Source organism: Myxocyprinus asiaticus, chromosome 10, assembly GCF_019703515.2.
Source record: "Myxocyprinus asiaticus isolate MX2 ecotype Aquarium Trade chromosome 10, UBuf_Myxa_2, whole genome shotgun sequence".
Taxonomy (NCBI): Eukaryota; Metazoa; Chordata; class Actinopteri; order Cypriniformes; family Catostomidae; genus Myxocyprinus; species Myxocyprinus asiaticus.
Window position 1 is genome coordinate 21133657 of NC_059353.1, and position 24199 is coordinate 21157855.

The 24199-nt window shown below is 39.5% G+C and overlaps 1 protein-coding gene across 1 annotated transcript in view; it reads left to right on the forward strand.

Annotated features, from left to right (window-relative positions):
• LOC127447528 (DNA repair protein REV1-like) overlaps positions 1 to 23196 on the forward strand; it is a 67768-nt gene extending 44572 nt beyond the window's left edge. Inside the window, exons 11-22 of the mRNA XM_051709469.1 lie at positions 1843 to 1997; positions 4521 to 4640; positions 4736 to 4956; positions 5085 to 5257; positions 11587 to 11828; positions 11979 to 12172; positions 17281 to 17514; positions 21190 to 21289; positions 21386 to 21561; positions 21672 to 21822; positions 21936 to 22038; positions 22175 to 23196. Coding sequence (XP_051565429.1) covers positions 1843 to 1997; positions 4521 to 4640; positions 4736 to 4956; positions 5085 to 5257; positions 11587 to 11828; positions 11979 to 12172; positions 17281 to 17514; positions 21190 to 21289; positions 21386 to 21561; positions 21672 to 21822; positions 21936 to 22038; positions 22175 to 22286 — 1981 coding nt within the window. The 3' untranslated portion in view covers positions 22287 to 23196. The remainder of the gene's footprint in view (positions 1 to 1842; positions 1998 to 4520; positions 4641 to 4735; positions 4957 to 5084; positions 5258 to 11586; positions 11829 to 11978; positions 12173 to 17280; positions 17515 to 21189; positions 21290 to 21385; positions 21562 to 21671; positions 21823 to 21935; positions 22039 to 22174) is intronic.
• Positions 23197 to 24199: the final 1003 nt, after the last annotated feature.

The following is a 24199-nucleotide window of genomic DNA, read 5'->3' on the forward strand; positions in this document are numbered from 1 at the left end:
CATGTTTATTGGATTTGATTCAGGGATTTTTTTGTGTGTGTTCGCCAGGATTCAAGGAAATATGCTTTGCCAATATACAGTATTATTAAGCTTACATATTCAATTGAGGGTGCTCAAATATTCGCAACCCTGCAGAACCAGGCCTGTATCTAGCTGGCAGCTGCACTGACATGATGGCAAAACAACAAGATACATTACTTATCTATTAATTTATTATCGAATAGTAGTGTAGCCTACTTGCTCACCTTGTGACAGGTACGACTCCCAAAGTAATATTTGCTAATTCTCACGGTCTCTCCACAGTCCACACTCCCTTTCGATTTCCTCGTTCTTAGCTTTGATTTATACTTTGCATTTATTTAGGTTACAAGTTTTGCAACTTCACTAAAACAATGTTAGAGCTCCATAACATCAGGCCTATAGCTTATTTAGCAGATTCCCAAACCAAGCATACCACGAAATGCATTCTTGGTTGAGCGAGAGGCGCTGAGCGGCCTGAGCGAGCGGAGCGGAATCTTCAAAAAGGCGCTCTCCACTCAGGTGAAATTATCACCGTTCCGCTTACATGCTCTGTCGTAGACTAATCCATACAGATAAACAATTCATATCAATAAATCTGCCTTTCTATCAGACCATAATTCTAGAATCAGCACAAGTAAATCTGTGCTACTGCATGCTTCTCTCTCTCTCTCTCGTGCATCAGATTGAGCTGCTCTTGAAACGCTTGTTGAGTTTAGTGTGGGTGCGCTGTGAGCTGAGTCTCACAATTCACACTGTAAAGAAAGAGCGTTCTTGTATACTTACTGAACTTCTGTTAAAGATGGACCTCTAGGTGAAACCAATATAAACGTGTTCCTTTGACACGCAAATGGTGACGCGGTAAATCTTTCGGTGCTGTATATAATCTACAAAGCAGTCTACAGTCTAAGTGCATGATGTTGAAACGATCTAGTTTTGCTGCATCACATTGCACCACTTGCTCAGGATCCACTTGCTCATAAGAGAGTTCAGTCTGACATACCTGTATTAGGGTTATGTAGTTGACAACATCAGTCTGAAGTTGACTAGTCGCTCATTATGTGATTTATAACATGTTTGTTTATTCTTGATAACATGTCAACAAACATGAAAGAACGGCTCTCACCTGTTTTTGCACATATTTGCAAAGAGAAAAAAAGAAAAACAACTGAAAATAAGAAAGACAGCGGGTAGGGAGATGTGGATGAAGTTTTATTTTATTTTCTAATTATTTTTTGTTTTCTGCCTCCTAATATATTGCCCTCCTCTTGTGCTCTCTCTATCTATTTCATTGGGTGTGGCTCAGTGTTGTTCTCTCGCTCGTCAGGACAGTGTACACACCTGACAACAAGACATCTAGATATCAAACTGTTTTGAAAATTGTCATAGTGTCTGGGACTAGTCTTGGCATGTCGCAGCAGTGTGCACACAACAAGACCATTTGTCGCAAGATCTGGGACTTCTTGTCGTAGACCAGTCACAGACTCAAAAAATCAAAAGAGAAGAGCTTGAGTTGTGTAGTGTACACTTGGCTTAAGAAATCTTTCTATCTGAATAAAACTAGAGGTAAGAACTGAGAAAAACAATCCCCATGAAATTTAGGTGAGATTGTTGTAAATTTGGGATGTTTAGTATTACAAGTTTTATTCCTCTGCAAAGGGCATGAATCCCCCATTATGAGGCATCTAAGGAACCAACCCCCCCACCCAATTTTAGAAATGAATTTCAGGCCCTGTTTTGTTATACTTTTTCTTGATTGCTAACTAACTGTATTTGCAAACCGAGTGATTTAGCATTCTCTGCCTTTCATTTCTTGTTTTAAAGTTATACTCATAACATCGAGGCACTGAGTTGTGATGAGGCATTGGTGGATGCCACTGCTCTTTTGGCTGAGCTGGGGGTCACTCCTGATGACCTGGCAGGGGCCATCCGGGCAGATGTGAAGGAGAAAACTGGTTGCTCTGCCTCAGTTGGAATGGGTGAGTGACATCTGTCATTTTGAATCAGCGTTAAAGCTGTTGATCTGCTGTTGATCGAACAAAAAGATAGTCCCACCTCATGTCATTGGTTGAGTCAGTGTTGTTGTGTGGGGCTGGATGGAAACTCAAAACAAACAGAGGAATTTTTATAGCACCACAGAGAGACATGCTGTGTCAGAATATTCATACTTACCTACTATATAGTATGCCAGAAACAGAATGGCAATGGTGTAGTATGTCCGAATGTATTCATAAAACAGTACGCGTGAAAAATCCGGAAGACCTGCTACATCTGGCGAGATTCTGAAATGCAGATCGACTGGACACTTCACTATCTCATAATCCCTCGGGATCTGAGGAGTCATGTTCAAAACGCTAGATTTAAAAGAATGCCGGTGAACAGCAAGTCGGATGGCTTTTTTCAACTGTAATTATACAGTAGAAGTCAGAATATACCTTAGCCATATACTTTTAAACTCAGTCTTTCACAATTCCTGACATTTAATCAGAGAAAACATTCCCTGTCTTCGGTCAGTAAGGATCACTACTTTATTTTAAGAAAGTGAAATGTCAGAATAACGTTATAATGATTTATTTCAGCTTTTATTTCTTTCATCACATTCCCAGTGGGTCAGAAGTTTACATACACTTTGTTAGTGTTTGGTAGCATTGCCTTTAAATTGTTTAACTTGGGTCAAACATTTTGGGTAGCCTTCCACAAGTTTTTCACAATAAGTTGCTGGAATTTTGGCCCATTCCTCCAGACAGAACTGGTGTAACTGAGTCAGGTTTGTCGGCCTCCTTGCTCGCACATGCTTTTTCAGTTCTGCCCACAAATTTGCTATCCGACTGAGATCAGGGCTTTGTGATTGCCACTCCAATACCATGACTTTGTTGTCCTTAAGCCATTTTGCCACAACTTTGGAGGTATGCTTGTGGTCATTGTCCATTTAGAAGACCCATTTGCAACCAAGCTTTAACTTCCTGGCTAATGTCTTGAGATGTTGCTTCAATATATCCACATAATTTTCCTTTCTCATGATGCCATTTATTTTGTGAAGTTCACCAGTCTCTCCTGCAGCAAAGCACCCCCACAACATGATGCTGCCACCCCCATGCTTCACGGTTGGGATGGTGTTCTTCGGCTTGCAAGTCTCATCCTTTTTCCTCCCAACATAATGATGGTCATTATAGCCAGACAGTTCAATTTTTGTTTCATCAGACCAGAGGAAATTTCTCAAAAGTACGATCTTTGTCCCCATGTGCACTTGCAAACTGTAGTCTGGCTTTTTTTATGGTGGTTTTGGAGCATTGGCTTCTTCCTTGCTGAGCAGCCTTTCAGGTTATGTCGATATAGGACTTGTTTTACTGTGGATATAGATACTTTTCTACCTGTTTCCTCCAGCATCTTCACAAGGTCCTTTGCTGTTGTTCTGGGATTGATCTGCACTTTTTGCACCAAAATACGTTCATCTCTAGAAGACAGATTGTGTCTCCTTCCTAAGGCTGCGTGGTCTCATGGTGTTTATACTTGCGTACTATTGTTTGAACAGATGAGCGTTGTACCTTAAGTCGTTTGTAAATTGCTCCCAAGAATGAACCGACTTGTGGAGGTCTACAAAAAATTCGACAAAAAATATTGTGATATAGTCAATTAAAAGTGAAACAATCAGTCTGTAAACAGTTGTTTGAAAATTGTTTGTGTCATGCACAAAGTAGATGTCCTAAATGACATACCAAAACTATAGTTTGCCAATATGAAATCTGTGGAGTGGTTAAAAAATGAGTTTTAATGACTTCAACCTAAGTGTATGTAAACTTCTGACTTCAACTGTACCAAGAAAGTTGTTCCTTGTGCTTAAACGGTGTTTAACAAATTTGGAGTAGATTATTTTCACGGTTGTTGTTATTACGTCATATATTCGGGTTACAGTTCAATACCCACTTCCCCGGATGAAGTATGTCCAGAACCCATTCATACTTATCGCATGCATACCCAGAGAACTTACTGTTTTACAATCCAAGAAGTGCATCTTTAATCAAATACAGTACATGATTTTGGAGGCAGGAACTGTGTTTACAGTTTTCATTAAAATTAACTTAAGATAGGCTTACTTGTAGTTGTCTCTGCATATTAAGCTTGGATAGGAAAAAGTAGTTTAACATAAAATAATTAACACATTCCACATGTTTTTGTAGTCATCCTTTTTTTATTGTAAAGGAGATGCTGTTATGGAAAACCTGGAAATATCAGGGAATTTTAAAATTGTGGTTTCCAGGCTTGGAAAAAGTCATGGGAAGTATTAAAATGTTAAAGAAATGGAAATTCCTACAATGAACATAATTGTTTGTAGTTATGCTCAGCACTAAAATACTTAGACTAAACTTTGCAGTTCATGAGTACAGTCTATATAAAATTTGAATGACTGGAAAAGTTAAGGAAATTTATTAGTCAAAAGTAATGGGAAATCTATGTTATTATAATGCCTCCTTTTTTCTACGTTGTCTAATGCTGGTCACCAGGTTCCAACATTGTTCTAGCCCGAATGGCAACCCGGAAGGCCAAGCCAAATGGGCAGTACTTCCTCAAATCAGAGGAGGTGGATGATTTCATCAGGGATCAACCTGTCTCCAGTTTGCCTGGTGAGAACAGCACATTTTGCATATTTATATCCTTTGTATGGAGAGTTGTACACTTGAGTGAAATGTTGTGTTTGTGTGCATGTGGGCCTATGGAGGTGTGGGTCGCTCAATGAGCTCCAAGCTGGCCTCCCTGGGAGTAAGCACTTGTGGACACTTGCAGCAGTTGTCCATGTCTCGACTGCAGAAGGAGTTTGGACCACGGACAGGGCAGACACTCTTCCGCTTTTGTAGGGGGCTGGATGACAGGCCTGTGCGCAGTAAGAAGGAGAGGAAGTCTGTGTCTGCTGAGATGAACTACAACATTCGTTTCACACAGGTTTTGTGTACAAGTTAAAACAAAGTTTTACAAGTAACAAAAGTACTTCAAATCACCCACTACTTGTTATTGTCCTCAGTCTGTTGACATATCTCTTTAGCTGGCCATGTCTTCTAATGCTTTTCTAGGTTGAAGAGGCAGAGTCTTTTCTTACTAACCTATCTAAGGAGGTGCAGAAGAGGTTGGAGGGGGCGGGGCTAAAGGGCCGCCGGATTATACTGAAGGTCATGATGCGGAAAGCAGGGGCTCCTGCAGAGCCAGCCAAATATGGTGGTCATGGTATCTGTGACAACCTGGCCAGGTGACAGATATCAGGATAAATTGCAACCAGAATTTCTCTGTGGTATTTTGAAACTTTTGGACACCGAAGCCTACCCTAAAAATGTCAGAATGTCATTAGCTATGTTTCTATGTTTCTATATTTAATTTATGTGAAAAACCATAATATAGATGTATGACTAAAGCATGTGTTCAAAAAAAAAAAAAAAAAGAAATTATAGCCACTGTGACTCTTTTAATAATAAAATACCCGTGATTTAAAGCACACAGACAAAACGCTCTAGAAGAACATTGTCTCTTATCTGGGAGCGACAGCGTGTCACACAGTTCTGGGAGTGCTCTGTGTGTGCGTTCCTCCTTATGTCTTTGCCATTCGAATCTATAATATGTTTTTCAATAGTGTCAATCAAACCTGCTTCTGCACATTTGTATTTGACTTATTTGCTCTGCAAACTCTATGCAGGCTTTGGATTTTCTAGACCGTTATTTCAGGATGACCAGAGCAACATTTCAGATGCGATGATTGGTCCTCTGGTTAGTCCAGTTATGAACGAGTTATTCAGTCACATGACTTTTTTGATGCACATTTTGTATTGCTAATAAATTCAATAGGAATTTATTCTGTAAATTTGTTTCCATCATAGTTTATGCACGTTTCTTATAAAAATAAATAATAAAAGATGTATCCACCTCAAGCAAGTGTATTGCATCTTGGTGTTTCCATCCAGCAGCTTTTATGCGATATCCCAAAATGCATAAAAATACGTAGATGGAAACCCAGCTATTGTTCTATATAGATTAATTTAAGACTATTAGTTGGTTTAAGGAAGTGACATCTTTATTCCTTGAACATTTCTGGTTAGTTGTCAAAATCATTTAAAACTACAGCGAGAGGCATTTCATTCATAGTTACTTTATTGCGAATAACATTAGTAACGTTAACACGATTTCCATAAATGTCATAATTAAAATTTGGACCATGTTGTTCGGTGGCTGGATGCTCCCTGGATGCCTTGATCTAACAGAAATTAAAGTTTTTAGATTTACAATAAAGCAACCACAAATGGACGCATGAACCGCAGCAGTAAAGCGAGACAGCTGGATACGTAGCACTGTAGTACACGTCTTATGTCTGGTAGGAATTTTTCCCAGCTAATTGTAAGTTTGATGGGTAGAGTCTAGCAGGCTAGTTAATTCAGAGAATTTCTTTATGGGCTCTAAAATAACCTAATAGATCACCCCCATTAAAATTAATGAAGCTGCACAAGTCATGCGCTTGCAGCGTTACCAGCTTCATTGATTATAACAGGAGTGATCCAGTATTCCCAACGTTGCCGCTGAGGAAATTATAGTGAGCATCAAATTAACGATACACTTTCATCACCTCTCTTGCATAGATGCACTTAGTATCAACAACATGGATAAGTCACTTCAGGTAAATATAAAAACTCAGTAAAAATAGAAACGTCCTCTCATTTTCAACTGCTTTTATTTTCAGCAAGCTTAACGTGGGTAAATATTTGTATGACCATAAAAAGATTCAACAACTAAGGGGGGGTGGTCAAAATCTAAAGTAACGGTCAGTATCTGGTGTGGCCACTAGCTGCATTAAGTACTGCAGTGCATCTCCTCCTCATGGACTGCACCAGATTTGCCAGTTCTTGCTGTGAGATGTTACCTCACTCTTCCACCAAGGCATTTGCAAGTTCCCGGACATTTCTGGGGGGAATGGCTCTAGCCCTCACCCTCCGATCCAACAGGTCCCAGACATGTGCAATAGGATTGAGATCCGGGCTCTTCGCTGGCCATGGCAAAACACTGACTTTCCTGTTTTGCAGGAAATCACGCACAGAACGAGCAGTATGGCTGATGGCATTGTCATGCTGGAGGGTCCTGTTAGGATGAGCCTGCAGGAAGGGTACCACATGAGGGAGGAGGATGTCTTCCCTGTAACGCACAATGTTGAGATTACCTGCAATGACAACAAGCTCAGTCCGATTATGCTGTGACACACCATCCCAGACCATGACGGACCCTCCACCTCCAAATCGTTCCCGTCCCAGAGTACAGGCCTCGGTGTAACGCTCATTCCTTCGATGATAAACGCAAGTCCGACCATCACCCCTGGTGAGACAAAACCGCGACTCGTCAGTGTAGAGCACTTTTTGCCAGTCCTGTCTGGTCCAGCGAAGGTGGGTTTGTGCCCATAGGCAACGTTGTTGCTGGTGATGTCTGGTAAGGACCTGCCTTACAACAGGCCTACAAGCCCTCAGTCCAGCCTCTCTCAGCCTATTGCGGACAGTCTGAGCACTATTGGAGGGAGTGTGCGTTCTTGGTGTAACTCAGGCAGTTGTTGTTTCCATCCTGTACCTGTCCCGCAGGTGTGATATTCAGATGTACCGATCCTGTGCAGGTGTTGTTACACGTGGTCTGCCACTGCGAGGATGATCAGCTGTCCTTCCTGTCTCCCTGTAGCGCTGTCTTAGGCGTCTCACAGTACAGACAATGCAATTTATTGCCCTGGCCACATCTGCAGTTTCATGCCTCCATGCAGCATGCCTAAGACACGTTCACGCAGATGATCAGGGACCCTGGGCATCTTTCTTTTGGTGTTTTTCAGAGTCAGTAGAAAGGTCTCTTAAGTGTCCTAAGTTTTTATAACTGTGACCTTAATTGCCTACCGTCTGTAAGCTGTTAGTGTCTTAATGACTGTTCCACAGGTGCATGTTCATTAATTGTTTATGGTTCATTGAACAAGCATGGAAAACTTTGTTTAAACCCTTTACAATAAAGATCTGTAAAGTTATTTGGATTATTACAAAATTATCTTCAAAATACAGTGTCCTGAAAAAGAGATGTTTTTTTTTTTTTTTTTGCTGAGTGTGTGTGTGTGTGTATATATATATATATATATATATATATATATATATATATATATATATATATATATATATATATATATATATATATATATATGTATATGTGTGTGTATATATATATATATATATATATATATATATATATACACATACATACACACACACAAACACACACACACACACACACACACACACACACACACACACACTACCGGTCAAAAGTTTTGAAACACTTACTCATTCTTTATTATATATATTTTTTTTTTTTACATTTTAGAATAATAAAGTCATCAAAACTCTGGAATAACATGGGGCAGTGGTGGCTCAGCAGTTAAGGGTTACTGATCAAAAGGTTGGGGGTTCAAGCCCCAGCACTGCCAAGATGCCACTGTTGGGCCCTTGAGCAAGGCCCTTGACCCTATCTGCTCCAGGGGCACCATATCATGGTTGACCCTGCACTCTGACCCCAGCTTAGCTGGGATATGTGAAAAAAAAGAATTTCACTGTATATGTATAACGTGATAAATAAATACAATTATTAAAATTATTAATTATAACATAAATTAAACTATGGGAATTATGTTGTGACTAAAAATCCAAAATAAATAAAACTGTGTTATATTTTAGCATCTTCAAAGTAGTTACCCTTTGCCTAGAATTTGCAGACATGTACTCTTGACATTTTCTCAACCAACTTCTTGAGGTATCACCCTGGGATGCTTTTTAAACAGTATTGAAGGAGTTCCCATCTATGTTGGGCACTTATTGGCTGCTTTTCTTTATTATTTGGTCCAAGTCATCAATTTCAAAAACTTTTTTTATAAAATTTTAGTTTTATAATGAAATAAATTAATATGGTGGCACAATTATATTTTTGTCTACAAAACTAATTTCAAACATTTAAATGTACGATCATGAGAAATATTTCAGTCAAGTGTTTCAAAACTTTTGACCGGTTGTGTGTGTGTGTGTGTGTGTGTGTGTGTGTGTGTGTGTGTGTATATGTATATATATATTATACACAGTGGCATGCAAAAGTTTGGGCACCCCTGGTCACCCTGTTGCTGTGAATATTTAAGTGCGTAGAAGATGAACTGATCTCCAAAAGGCATAAAGTTAAAGATGAAACATTCTTTTCAACATTCTAAGCAATATTAGTGTATTATTTTTATTTTGTACAATTTTAGAGTGAAAAAAGGGAAAGGAGCACCATGCACAAGTTTGGGCACCCTAAGAGATTTAAGCTCTCAGATAACTTTTACCAAGGTCTCAGACCTTAATTAGCTTGTTAGGGCTATGGCTTGTTCACAATCATTGTTTGGAAAGGCCAGGTGATGCAAATTTCAAAGCTTTATACATACTCTTGACTCCTCAAATCTTGTCCCAACAATCAGCAACCATGTTCTCCTCTAAGCAGCTGCCTAGCACTCTGAAAATTAAAATAACTGATGCCCACAAAGCAGGAGAAGGCTTTAAGAAGATAGCAAAGCGTTTTCAGGTAGCCGTATCCTCAGTTCATAATGTAATAAAGAAATGGCAGTTAACGGGAACGGTGGAGTTCAAGTTGAGGTCTGGAAGACCAAGAAAACTTTGCTAGAAAGGCAAATAAAAACCCCTGTTTGACTGCAAAAGACCTTAAGGAAGATTTAGCATATTCTGGAGTAGTGGTGCACTGTTCTACTGTGCAGCGACACCTGCACAAATATGACCTTCATGGAAGAGTCATGAGAAGAAAACCATTCCTGCATCCTCACCACAAATTTCAGCGTCAGAAGTTTGCAAATGAACATTTAAACAAGCCTGATGCATTTTGGAAACAAGTCCAGCAGACTGATGAAATTAAAATATAACTTTTTGGCCGCAATGAGCAAAGGTGTGTTTGGAGAAAAAAGGGTGCAGAATTTCATGAAAAGAACACCTCTCCAACTGTTAAGCACGGGGGTGGATCGATCATGCTTTGGGCTTGTGTTGATGCCAGTGGCACAGGGACACATTTCACTGGTAGAGGAAAGAATGGATTAAATTAAATACCAGCGAATTCTGGAAGCAAACATCAAACCATCTGTAAAAAAGCTGAAGATGAAAAGAGGATTGCTTCTACAACATGATAATGATCCTAAACACACCTCAATATCCACAATGGACTACCTCAAAAGGCGCAAGCTGAAGGTTTTGCCATAGCCCTCACAGTCTCCCGACCTAAACAACATCGAAAATCTGTGGATAGACCTCAAAAGGGCAGTGCATGCAAGACGGCCCAAGAATCTCACAGAACTAGAAGCCTTTTGCAAGGAAGAATGGGCGAAAATCCCCCAAACAAAAATTGAAAGACACTTAGCTGGCAACAAAAAGCTTTTACAAGCTGTGATACTTGCCAGGGGGTGTTACTAAGTACTGACCATGCAGGGTGCCCAAACCTTTGCTTCAGGCCCTTTTCCTTTTTTGTTATTTTAAAACTGTAAAAGATTCATATAAAAAAGTAAAATTGCTTAAAATATTAAAGAAATGTGTCATCTTTAACTTGAAGCCTTTTGGAAATCAGGCCATCTCTTGCTCGCTTAGCTATTCACAGCAACAGAAATTTTGATCAGGGGTGCCCACACTTTTGCATGCCACTGATATATATATAATATTATATACACACACACACACTCATACATACATACATACATACATACATACATATATATATATATATATATATATATATATATATATATATATATATACACACACACACTATATATATACACACACACACACACACATACTGTACTATATATAGCACTACCGGTCAAAAGTTTTGAAACACTTGACTGAAATGTTTCACATGATCTTAAAAATCTTTTGATTTGAAGCCGTATGCTTAAATGTTTGAAATTAGTTTTGTAGACAAAAATATAATTGTGCCACCATATTAATTTATATCATTATAAAACTAAAATTTTATTTAAAAAAAAAAAGTTTTTGAAATTGATGACTTGGACCAAATAATAAAGAAAAATAGCCAATAAGTGCCCAACAAAGATGGGAACTCCTTCAATACTGTTTAAAAAGCATCCCAGGGTGATACCTCAAGAAGTTGGGTGAGAAAATGTCAAGAGTACATGTCTGCAAATTCTAGGCAAAAGGTGACTACTTTGAAGATGCTAAAATATAACACAGTTTTGATTTATTTTGGATTTTGTTTAGTCACAACATAATTCCCATAGTTCCATTTATGTTATTCCATAGTTTTGATGACTTTGCTATTATTCTAAAATGTGAAAAAAATTATAATAAAGAATGAGTGTTTCAAAACTTTTATATATTTATACACACACACACACTCACACACACACACACACACACACACACACATATTGTTATACAGTGCAATGACTTTCATACATTTTTAAGTGTGGCTTAAGTGTCCAAATTCTTTTTGGAGACACTGTATGTTTGAGAATTTCCTATTACTGTCGCTCTGCAGGTCTGCTTTGCTAGCTCAGGCCACAGACAGTGGTCAGGTGATTGCAGCAGAGGCCATTAAGCTTTTCCATGCCATGAAGCTGGATGTGAAGGACATGAGAGGGGTGGGGCTTCAGGTACAGCAGCTGGATGGAACATACACAGATCCATCAGGACAAGGGCCCTCTCGTGGCCGCTCCATCAAAGACCTGCTGCTGGCCAAAAAGCCACCCAACAGTAATAGTAAAGACTATCTAGCACAAGGTCAGAGCAATGTACATGTGATGTATGAAAGTTAAAATCAAAATCATATCATATGCTCAGTGTTACAAAAACAAATCCATGCAGGTCCTTGCAGTAAATGTGTTGGTATCCAACTCTTAACAGACTTTCCTTGTTGTTGTTTTTTTGTAGATGGCTTAACCAGCACTTCATCATCTAGAGCTGTGTCCTCCAATCAGGAGAGAGTTTCCCCTCCCTCATCACCACCCTCCACCATGTCCAATACAATACCTGGGACAAGTAAAGGAGTACTTCCCGATCCACTCACACTCAACCATGTCAGGACATGCCTAAACCTCAGCATTGAGGTGCCATCTCCCTCTCAGGTTTGAGATTTAGCTTGAATTCAGTATCTTATTTAAAGATTGTGCTTTGCATGGATGTCCCGATCTCTGAAAGCACGGAAACGTATCAAAACGTTCAAAGATGTCCATCTAGTGCATGCTTACATAGACCAACAATTAAAAATAGGCTAACCAGAACGCGTTTATAGTTAAAACAGCAAGACGCAGAATGGGAGTCTTGTTTTAAGATTTATAAATTGACATGTCTTGATATGTCTTGCTGTAGAGGCAGTTGTGTGCTTATGTATTCATCTGTGTGATGTCACAAAGTAGGGAATATCCAAACAAGACGTTTTTGTTAGGGCTGTCAATTGATTAAAAAATGCATAAATAAGCACCTCAGATAAAAACAATTAAATATGTAATGATTGGAGCCTGGATAGCTCAGTGGTAAAAGACGCTGGCTACCACCCCAGGAGTTCACTAATTTGAATCCCAGGGCGTGCTGAGTGACTCCAGCCAGGTCTCCTAAGCAACCAAATTGGCCCGGTTGCTAGGGGGGGTAGAGTCACATGGGGATAACCTCCTCGTGGTCACTATAATGTGGTTCGTTCTCGGTGGGGCACGTGGTGAGTTGAGCGTGGATGCCGCGGTGGATGGCGTGAAGCCTCCACACGCGCTGTGTCTCCGTGGCAACGCGCTCAACAAGCCACATGATAAGATGCGCAGGTTGACGGTCTCAGACGCGGAGGCAAATGGGATTCGTCCTCCGCCACCCGGATTGAGTCGAATCACTACGCGACCAAGAGGACTTAAAAGCACACTGGGAATTGGGCATTCCAAATTGGGAGAAAAATAAAATAAATAAATAAAAATATGTAATGATTAAATAATTGGTTCCGGACCATCTCTGTTGCGTCACGTCATAAACATACCGTTTTTAGGTCGCTGTGTCAAGTCAAACGAAGTTTGAAACTTATAAAAACACTTCTTGAGATCCCTGCATTTACACTCAATCAAGCTCTGTTTTGAACGCAAAAATGTATTCTCAACTTGTGTCGTCTGCCCTCGAGTGTGGTTTGTTCTCCGTCTGTAATAAGCTGCGCGTTGCCTATACAGCGAGTTTTGCTTACTGTCCCCTGTAGAATTCAGGTGGTGCTCCAAGCTTGAATTGCTAAGGTATAAGGAATATTCCTTATTACGGTCCTGGGACATGATTAATTGCATAAATGTTTTTAATCGCATTGAATTAACATGTTAAATCGACAGCCCTATGTTTTTTTTTTAATAATTCTCCCCAATTTAGAATGCCCAATTCCCAATGCGCTCTAAGTCCTCATGGTGGCGTAGTGACTCTCCTCAATCTGGGTGGCGGAGGATGAATCCCAGTTGCCTCCACGTCTGAGACTGTCAATCCATGCATCTTATCACGTGGCTTGTTGAGCACGTTACCGTGGAGATGTAGTGTGTGTGGAGGCCCACGCTATTCTCCGAAGCATCCATGCACAACTCACCACGTGCCCCACCGAGAGCGAGAATCACACATTATAGTGACCACGAGGAGGTTACTTCATGTGACTCTACCCTCCCTAGCAACTGGGCCAATTTGGTTGCTTAGGAGACCTGGCTGGAGTCACTCAGCACGCCCTGGATTCGAACTCGCATCTCCAGGGGTGGTAGTCATAGTATAACAAACTCTTACATGTCAAAAGATCAAGGACATTTTATTCCTCATGTCGTGACCCCTTTAGAAACTTTAGAAAGACAGCCTTTCCATTATATACTATACAGCAGGGGTCGGCAACCTATGGCACGCAGAGGGGTAATCACTGACACGCCAGCAACAGCGAGAGAGGATTGGACTAGATGAAATTCCGCACCTGCATTCCAGTCTACATCTTGATGTAATCCTTCCTCGTGAACACACAAAATGTTTTCATGAGCTGAATGGGAGACTAAAAAAAAGAAGTTAAAATGTAATGAGACTGCAGTATACCCAACAGATTCATGCAGCGTGTGCAAGCCATTCGCACATCACGAGCCGGCAGCACTTCACATTTGCTTAATCACGCGAGTAAACCGCCCGCTAAGCTTCGGTCAGGCTGAGCGGATGACAGCCTACATTCCGTGTTTCATTTGTTTCTTAATGTTTTAAGAACAACACGTGATGTAATAACAGGGTTTCCGCGGGTCCTTAAAAGTCTTAAATTTACTTTTTAAAATTTAAGGCCATAGAATATCTTAAATATATTACAAGAAGTCTTAAATTTCATTTGCTGAGGTCTTAAATTTTGCGGCGTGAATAGAGGAGATGCTTAAAACAGCAGAATCTGCGTGAGTCAAAATAATCTCTCTCTCTCTCGTGCATCCATCATTTAGAGTTTAGTGTGAGCGCGCGCAGGGAAGCACATTTTTACTGAACTTACGATGTTACACATTTATAAACCTTAATAAACCCATTAATCAGAAATGCAGATGGCGTTATTTTGCATCTCTGTAAGCGAGCGATGCGCTAATGATTGACAAAGCTGTCAACGTGACAATTTGCAAGCATGCGAGGTTGGAGCGTCTTTTGACGCCTTTCAAATCTTGGCGCTTCCTTATTTTACATTACCTTTGACAATAATTGTAAACACTCAGCTGCAGATTTACACCTGTTATATCTCTCATCTCCACCTCTCTAGAGCTCCATCTGACATATACAGGTATTTTCTCTGCCTTCTCAGTCAATTTAAAAAAAATTATATACAAAACAATAATAATATAATTACATAAAATTATAATATTAATAATATTTATAATATACACGATATGAGAATATATTATCTATATTTAGTATACAATCTGTTACATCATAACTAATTATGCAGCACAGTTCTCTTTCATAATTTAATCTGTTAACATTTTCAATACATACTGTCAACTTTAAACAGCCATTTTTAAGGTAACTGACGAGTTTTTACTTTTACTAGAGATATTTCACACATAAATTAAAATTGTTATCACTTACCTTCATGCTGTTGCAAACCTGTATGACTTTATTATTTCAGTTGATATCAGGAGATATTAGGGAGTTTCAGTCACCATTCACTTACATTGAATGAAAAACAAGATGCAGTGACAGTGAATGAGACTAAACGTTTTGCTTAACATATCTTTTTTTGTTCCACGGCAAAGAAAAATTCATTCAGATTCAAGGGTGACCAGTGATGACAAATGTCATTTTTTAAATGAACTGCCCTTTAACTACCTGTTAAAGTATTTGGTAAAGGTATCTGCCAAGAAAAAAATATATAAATGTTATTCAGCACATGCTAGACTTTATTCACAGCAGCGGCATATTACATTTTTGATGAGAATGACAACGAGGCTGTGAGGGATAGATGTACAGTCTCTTCAATAGGCTGTACTGCAGTTTAAAGTGTTTTTGGATCATTCCGCAGACAAAACTTTGGAAAAATATCTTTTCAAGGACACTCAGTAGGCAAAAAAACTCCAGACGACATGAGTTGTGGAAAATCAGATGGGATATTGTAGCTTTTTACAGATTTATACTATGCATGCCATTGAAGAGGTGGTAAGTCTGTCCTTCACAGCTTCATTTCCATTCCCATTAAAAATCAAACATAGCACTACTGTGAACAGGACCAATCCTCTTGTTTACAAAAATGTCAGCGCATGCGCAGTAAGTGGTGGCAGAAAGCCTACTGACTGTTGTGTTAGATTTGACAGATTAGATGATTAAACGAAAGTATGACACAAAACCATCATAAATACAAACATATTCTTAGCGATAAAAGTACTATAATAAAATGAGTTAATAAATAACTTGTAATCATATTTGCTATAAATTTTTGCTGCAAAGTTGTGAGTTGAAATGATCTCCTCAGTTCAGTCAGCTCTGTTGATGGCTTGAAGCCACAGCAGTCGGTGAGAGCCCTCTGAATCATTTTTCAACAACGTAATCCGATAAAAGTTGACTTTTTACGCATGGTTTTTGCCACCACTTCCGTGTTTGACATAAGCGGTGACATTGCCAAAGCACTGGTCTATTGCGTTACATCTTGCTGGAATGCAAATGACTAAAGAGAAGGGTCACAATATAGGTTACATACTTTAGGCAACGTGCATTCTTACGAGTTTTAATGTTGTATTAATTTATTTTAAAAAAGAAAACACAAATGCACAATAAAATATAAAAAACATGTCCAGAGACATCCAAGTAGTCTCAGTGGTTTTGTATTTACCAGCTAAAGAATTATTTTATTATTTTATTATTATTATTATTATTATTATTGCAAAAGTGGTCTTACATTTGTCTTTTATTCGGCCTTAAAAAGTCTTAAATTTAATTCCTTCAAACCTGCAGAAACCCTGAATAAGGAAAACACCACTATGAATCCTTGAGATTTCCAACCCAGCAACAGGTACACCCTCCTTTTCCAGTCACACTCAATATTACATTAAAAGATTAAAAGAGAAAAATAAAAATCTGAGTCTAATCCAAATATAAATTAAACCTGGAAATAAAGTTTTAAGGATTTTGTAGGTGTGATTCACCAAAAATGGCTAAATAGTTGATCGGCTGGTGATGTGCGAATGGCTTGCACACAGTGCAAGTCTCCTCGCACTTTAATAGTGGTCTCCGATTCAGCTGATGAAAACGCTGCGTGATCATGAGGAAGGATTACATCAAGATGTATATTGGAATGCAGGTGCGAAAAACTTCATACAAGTAAAATAGCCTGCTCCACTCTTGCTGTTGATTGCGTGCTAGTAATTACCCCTCTGTGTGATTTTGAAAATGTAGTATGACATAATATAAGAAATATTTAAGATTGCACAAAATTTCATAAGTAATCAAATAAGCAAATTTGTGACATAAACTGCTGGGGTGGATGTCGGCACAGCCATTAACTAGGAAAATAAAAAATGGCACTCCATGTCAAAAAGGTTGCTGACCCTTGCTATACAGTATAATTATGTTGTGTATTGTATCTATTCATTCATCAACTGTAGGTGGCTCTGGCTTTAACCATTTTCATGAGACTGTCATCTTGCCATCGGCCTGGAGAATCACTATCCATTCTTATACTTATTATCCAACATATCAAACAAAATGTTAGTTCCTGTTTCTCCTCTCATTTCAGGTGGATCATTCTGTGTTAGAAGCTTTACCTGTAGAGCTTAGGAAACAGGTGGAGCAATCCTGGACCCACAAAGAGGAGCATCCCAGCACTTCATCTCATCTCTCAACCCCACCACGAACCTCCTCTTTTCCACCTCCAGGCCTACCACCTGGCACTCTTGTACTGCAATTTCCAAACCAGCCAGGACAACCATGTGCAACTGGCATTGTACTGGAGCTCCCAGACTTCTCCCAGGTATGTTCTGTTAAAATCTCCACATAACCAGGAAAACTTGGTGAAATGGTGAAACATGATGTTCCTGTGCTCAACTGGTAGAGCATAGCACTAGTAATGCCAAGATCATGAGTTTGATTCCCAGGGAACGCACAAACTGATACAGTGTACAATGAATGCACTGCAAGTCGCTTTGGATAAAAACGTCTGCCAAATGCATAAATGTACACTGGTGGACAAAAGTTTGAAATAATGTACAGATTTTGCTGTTTTGGAAGGAAATTGGTACTTTAATTCACCAAAGCGGCATTCAACTGATCACAAAATATAGTCAGGATTTATAGCCAAAACAACACCATCACTATTTGAAAAAAGTCATTTTTGATAAAATCTAGACAGGCACCATTTCCAGCAGCCATCACTCCAAAACCTTATCCTTGAGTAATCTTGCTAAATTTCTAATTTCAAATCAAATCCCTTTATTGTCACTCAACCATATACACAAGTGCAACGGTGGGTGAAAGTCTTGGGTGCAGTTCCAAGCAACAGAGCAGTATGACAGTTACAATAAACAACACAGTTTACACATCTTGTTACACAACACAATATACAATATACAGTATACACAAAATAAGAAGACTGTATACAATAAAAATACACTGTACTCCCCTTCCCCCATGTAATCAGTGGAAAGAAATAAGAAGTGTTGTGTTGACATTCAGCTGTCTGTTGATAGTCAGTTGCCAATGTGTTATTAAGAGAAGTATAATATGTGAGTCCAGTCTGAGGCTAATAATGTGCAGTACTGATATATGTATCGTGAGCGATCAAGAATTCAAAGTCTTGCTTGGGGGAAGAAGCAGCATGAAGTCGACTGGTGTGGGTCCTGATGCTGCGATTATCGCCTGCCTGATGGTAGCAGTGAGAGCAGCCCATGGCTCGGGTGGCTGGAGTCTCAGATGATCCTCCAAGCTTTTTACACACACCGCCTGGTGTAGATGTCCTGGAAGGAGGGAAGCTCGCCTCCGATGAGGTGGCATTTCGCACCACCCTTTGCAGGGCTTTGCGGTTGAGGGCGGTGCTGTTGGCGTACCAGGCAGTGATGCAGCCAGTCAGGATGATCTCTATAGTGCTGGTGTAGAACCATATGAGGATGTGGTTGTTCATTCCAAACTTCCTCAACCATCTCAGGAAGAAGAGGTGCTGGTGAGCCTTCTTCACAATGGCCTCAGTATGGACGGACCATGTGAGTTCCTCAGTGATTTGGACACCGAGGAACTTGAAGCTGCTGACTCTCTCCACTGGTGCTCCATTGATGGTGATGGGGCTTTGTTCTCTGTCTTTTCTCCTGAAGTCCACCACAAGCTCCTTGGTTTTACTGACACTGAGGGAGAGGTTGTGCTCCTGACACCAGTGTGTCGGAGTGTGCACCTCCTCTCTGTAGGCTGTTTCATCATTGTCAATGATCAGACCTACCACCGTCGTATCATCAGCGAACTTAATGATGGCATTGGAGCTATGTGTTGCCACACAGTCATGTGTGTACAAGGAATACAGGAGTGGGCTGAGTACACAGCCCTGTGGGGCTCCAGTGTTGAGGGTCAGTGATGAGATGTTGCTGCCCATTCTTACCACCTGGCGTCTGCTTGACAGGAAGTCCAGGATCCAGCTGCACAGTGAGCTGTTTAAGCCCAGAGCCTGGAGTTTCACATCAAGCTTGGAGGGCACTATGGTGTTGAATGCTGAGCTGTTGAATGTTGATTCAATGGTATTAAAAGTATTAAGCTCATCCAGGAGAGAGGCAGCAGTGTTCACAGCGGAGTTTTTATTCCCTTTGAAGTCTGTGATGATATTAATTCCACGCCACATGCTTCTAGAGTCGGTGTTGAACTGTCCTTCAATCTTGTCCCTGTACTGGCATTTGGCTGCTCTGATAATTTTGCAGAGGGCATAACAGCTGTGATGATTCCCTCAGTAGCCAGAATGGTCGACACAGAAGCATGAGAATTTCCAGATCAGGAGAGCAGAAAGACTTGATAAAATGTATGTTCCTCTGATCACACCAGGATTTGTTGATCATAAAACATACACCACTTCCTCTGCTTTTACCTGAGAGGTCTTTCACTCTGTCCGCTCGGTGCACTTATAACCCCACGGGTTCGATGGCTGAGTCTGGAATCTCTGCAGACATCCAAGTTTCTGTAAGGCAGATAATGCAGCAGTCCCTCTTCTCTTGTTGGAAAGAGATCCGTGCTCTCAGCTCACAGAGCTTGTCCAAAGACTGAACATTTGCCAGTAGAATGCTGGGTAGCGGGGGTCGATTTGCACAATGTCTTAGTCTGACGAGAACGCCGGCTCTCCTTCCCCTTTTCCGTCTACATTTCAGCAGCCGGGCAGCCCAGACAAAGGGCTCCGCTGTCATGTTTGAAAACAGCGGGTCGGCATTGAGGAATTTAAAGTCCGGTTTTCGTTGTGTTTTTGAAGAACCAATGTCCAAAAGTTTGTCTATCGTAGACAATAAGGCAAACGACATCCAAGATGAAAAACACAATATTTGTTGACAAAACAGACAAAAAACTGCAATATTGGGGCGGAGCTCGCAGCGCAGCAGCCATACTCAGCGCCATCTTGAAGCATCAATTTGGTACTAGAAAATCACTTGCCATTATATCAAACACAGCTGAAAGCTATTTGGTTTGTTAAATGAAGCTTAACATTGTCTTTGTGTTTGTTTTTGATTTGCCACAGTATGCAATAGACTGGCATGTCTTAAGGTCAATATAAGGTCAAAAATGGCAAAAATGAAACAACTTTCTCTAGAAACTCATCAGTCAATCATTGTTTTGAGGAATGAAGGCTATACAATGCTTGAAATTGCCAAAAAAAACTGAAGATTTCATACAAAGGTGTACACTACAGTCTTCAAAGACAAAGGACAACTGGCTCTAACAAGGACAGAAAGAGATGTGGAAGGCCCAGATGTACAACTAAACAAGAGGGTAAGTACATCAAAGTCTCTAGTTTGACAAATAGACGCCTCACATGTCCTCAGCTGACAGCTTCATTGAATTCTACCCGCTCAACGCCAGTTTCATGTACAACAGTAAAGAGAAGACTCAGGAGTACAAGCCTTATGGGAAGAATTGCAAAGAAAAAGCCATTTTTGAAACAGAAAAACAAAAAGAAAAGGTTAGAGTGGGCAAAGCAACACAGACATTGGACAACAGATAATTGGAAAAGAGTGTTATGGATCTTAACCTCATTGAGATTTTGTGGGATCAGCTAGACTGTAAGGTGCGTGAGAAGTGCCCGACAAGACACCACATCTATGGCAAGTGCTACAGGAAGTGTGGGGTGAAATGTCAGCTGAGTATCTGAACAAACTGACAGCTAGAATGCCAAGGATCTGCAAAGCTGTCATTGCTGCATGTGGAGGATTTTTTTGATGAGAACTCTTTGAAGTAGTTTTAGAAGTTCTGAAAAAAACAAATTCAAATTGTAATAGTAATTTTGCACGTTATTGATGTCCTGACTATACATTGTGATCAGTTGAATGCCACCTTGGTGAATAAAAGTACAAATTTGTTTCCATAAGAGCAAAATCTGTACATTATTCCAAACTTTTGGCCTCCAGTGTAAATGTAAATGATGTGATGAGTTCAGACATCCATACATTTTTGTGTGAACATTGAGCAGGTTGATCCAGATGTGTTTGCAGCGCTTCCCAAAGAGCTACAGGAAGAGCTATGTTCAGCTTACAGACATAAGGGAAATGCTCAAGTTCATGGTGTTTTAGGTCAGTAAAAATTAGTAATCAACTGCAACCACCATATTGGATGTAGTCAGAAAATAAAACAGTGTCTCCAAACCCTTTTTCCCTCACATTCTGTAGGGGACCAAAAAAAAACATTTCCTCAACTAAAGCAGCCTGCCGTGGGGAAAATAAAGCGGCGCTACAAGAGAAATGCTAGTCCTGCCAAAAAGGGCCCAAGTCCACTAAAAAAACGATCTCCTGGAAACAGCCCTGCCAAGTCTGGCCCATCCAGAATTCTCTCTCTTCCACTCAAAGTAAGCCACTTGATTTCATATTGATTTTATTTTCAAAGTTTGGTATTTTATCAACAAAAACAAACAAACAAAAAAAAATAATAATAATAATTGTCTCCTCTCATGGGCAGACTGAAAATGTACGGCTCCCATCCTCTCCAAGCACAGATGTCCCAGAGACAATTTCCAAATTTAATCCCCGTCCAGTCCCGACCCTAGCTGGAGCTTTTGAATTCAGTGACCTCAGAACTCTGCTTCGTGAATGGGTCACCACCATCTCAGGTAGGCCAGAACCACAGCGTGCATACCATATGAGGCTTGAGAGGTAGCCTGCCTTCTTAAACAGAAGTATGTACTTGTACCTGGTTTAACTGTGTGGTGCTGCACCCTCTCAGATCCAATGGAAGAGGACATTCTACAGGTGGTGAAGTACTGTACAGAACTTGTGGAAGATAAAGACTTGGAGAAACTCTACCTTGTCATCAAATACATGAAGAGGTATTGTTTGGTCTTTGCCCCTTTATCAAAAATTTTCCTAGCTACTATCATTTAAAAAATCTTACTTGTAAGAAGTCAGTTGGGTGTATGTGATTAAACCATATAAGTCTTTCATTACTTGATCTGTTCATCTTAGACTTATGCAGCAGGCCACGGAGTCTGTATGGAGCATGGCCTTTGACTTCATCCTTGACAATGTGCAGGTAGTGGTACAGCAAACCTATGGCAGCACTCTGAAGATCACATAGGACGTCCGTCCAAACCTCAGTCGCTGTGACATTAACCTAGTCCTGCCACCTCATCCTGGTGTGTGTGTGTGTGTGTGTGTGTGTGTGTGTGAGTGAGAGAGAGAGCGAGAGAGACAGAGAGAACAAAACAGCTTGACTCTGCCAATCACTGTAGCATTGCTGCTTGTCCTCCTGTGATGTCACTGATTCACGCTTCTCAGAGAACACAGGGGACATCTGAGGACAAAAAGATCAATACAATGAGTCTGTATGATTAGGAACAGATGAGCATACAAGTGTTGTTCAGAAGCAATGAACTCTGAATTTATCTCTCATCATGATGTCAGCATTCTAGACTAATATCTAGAGCTTTTTTGAATGTCCCAAACCAAGATTTTGAAAGATTTGTGAACGCCAACCTGTATTCTTCCATGTCTTTTCGGCTTTCTTCCTCTTGTTCTCCAGAACCTGTGTTTATCTTTAAAGTCTGGTCTCAGAAATGTTTAACAGACTTGGCAGCATAGCGGAATGGAGTGGCATGTTATTTGCCCTTTGTAGGTCAGTCTGAGATGTTGATCTGTTATTTAAGTCCTATGGCAGATTTTAGCATTTGGATACTAACATTTATGTAAAATTTTTATTCATTTACATGTTTTCCTAGATTAAAAAAATATATATATTATTCATTTATTGTTTCTTTAAGTACGTCTGTATCTGTGAAAGAGGTGAAAAAATGTTAATATTTATTAAGAAAAAGATCAAAACATTGGCCTGGTTAATTTTACTACATTACAGAGAGGAAGCATATTTGGTCAAAAGTCTGTTGTGACAGAATGACCCGTGCCTGAAGACCTGAAGCTGTGACATCATTTGTATGTTTTCTAAATTTGCAAATAAATTTGGATAAGTGATATTCTAATATCTTGGATTGTTTTACTTTAATGAATGTATAATTTGTGGATCAGACTACTATTAATGTTACAAGTCTCTGAATCACTTGCATAAAACATCACCATTAAAGGAATATTCTGGGTTCAATACAAGTTAAGCTCAATCGACAGCATTTGTTGCATAATATTGATTAACTCCAAAAAAAAAAAAAAATCTGTGTTACAGTGAGGCACTTGCAATGGAAGTGAATGGGGGCCAATCTGTAAACATTAAAATACTCACTGCTTCAAAAGTATAGCCACAAGAAATAAACAGTATGTGAGTTAACATGATTTTAGTGTGATAAAATCACTTACTAACCTTTTCTGTGTAAAGTTATAGCCAGTTTTACAACTTCGTTGCCATAATGATGTATTGTCAACAAACCCTAAAATGGTTGTAAAAAGGATGAATTAAACAACTTAACAGTTCAAATAACACAAGTTTCAACAGAAGAAATAATGTAAGTGCGTTTATAAAATTATAAGATTCACATTCCTGTCTTTAAACCCTCCAAAAATGTGCCCCATTCACTTCCATAGTAAGTGCCTCCCGGTAACCTCCATTTTTGCTTTTATTATTATTACTAATAAATGAATTATTAGTCTAAATACTTTTTTGTGGTAATCAACATTATGCCACGAATGCTGTCAATTGTGCTTAACTTATATTGAACCCGAAATATTCCTTTAAAAGCTACCATAAAAAATAAGGGAGATTGAAAGTTCAGTGATATTTGATTCATTATATGATAGAACTAACATTTTAATTGGTGCAAATTAACAGGAATAATCCAAACAGAAGATAAATAATTATTAGATTTATTTTCAGAGTTTTATTTTTATATATGTGGTCATAGTCATATTTGATAAGTATTTTAAATGAAAACAGACTAAGCAAAAGTAAATGAAGATACATTTAGATTTTTCTTTTAAAAACAATTTAAGAAAATTAAATGATTACACACATTAGACTAGAGCACTTTGTTATCCTGTGTAAATCCT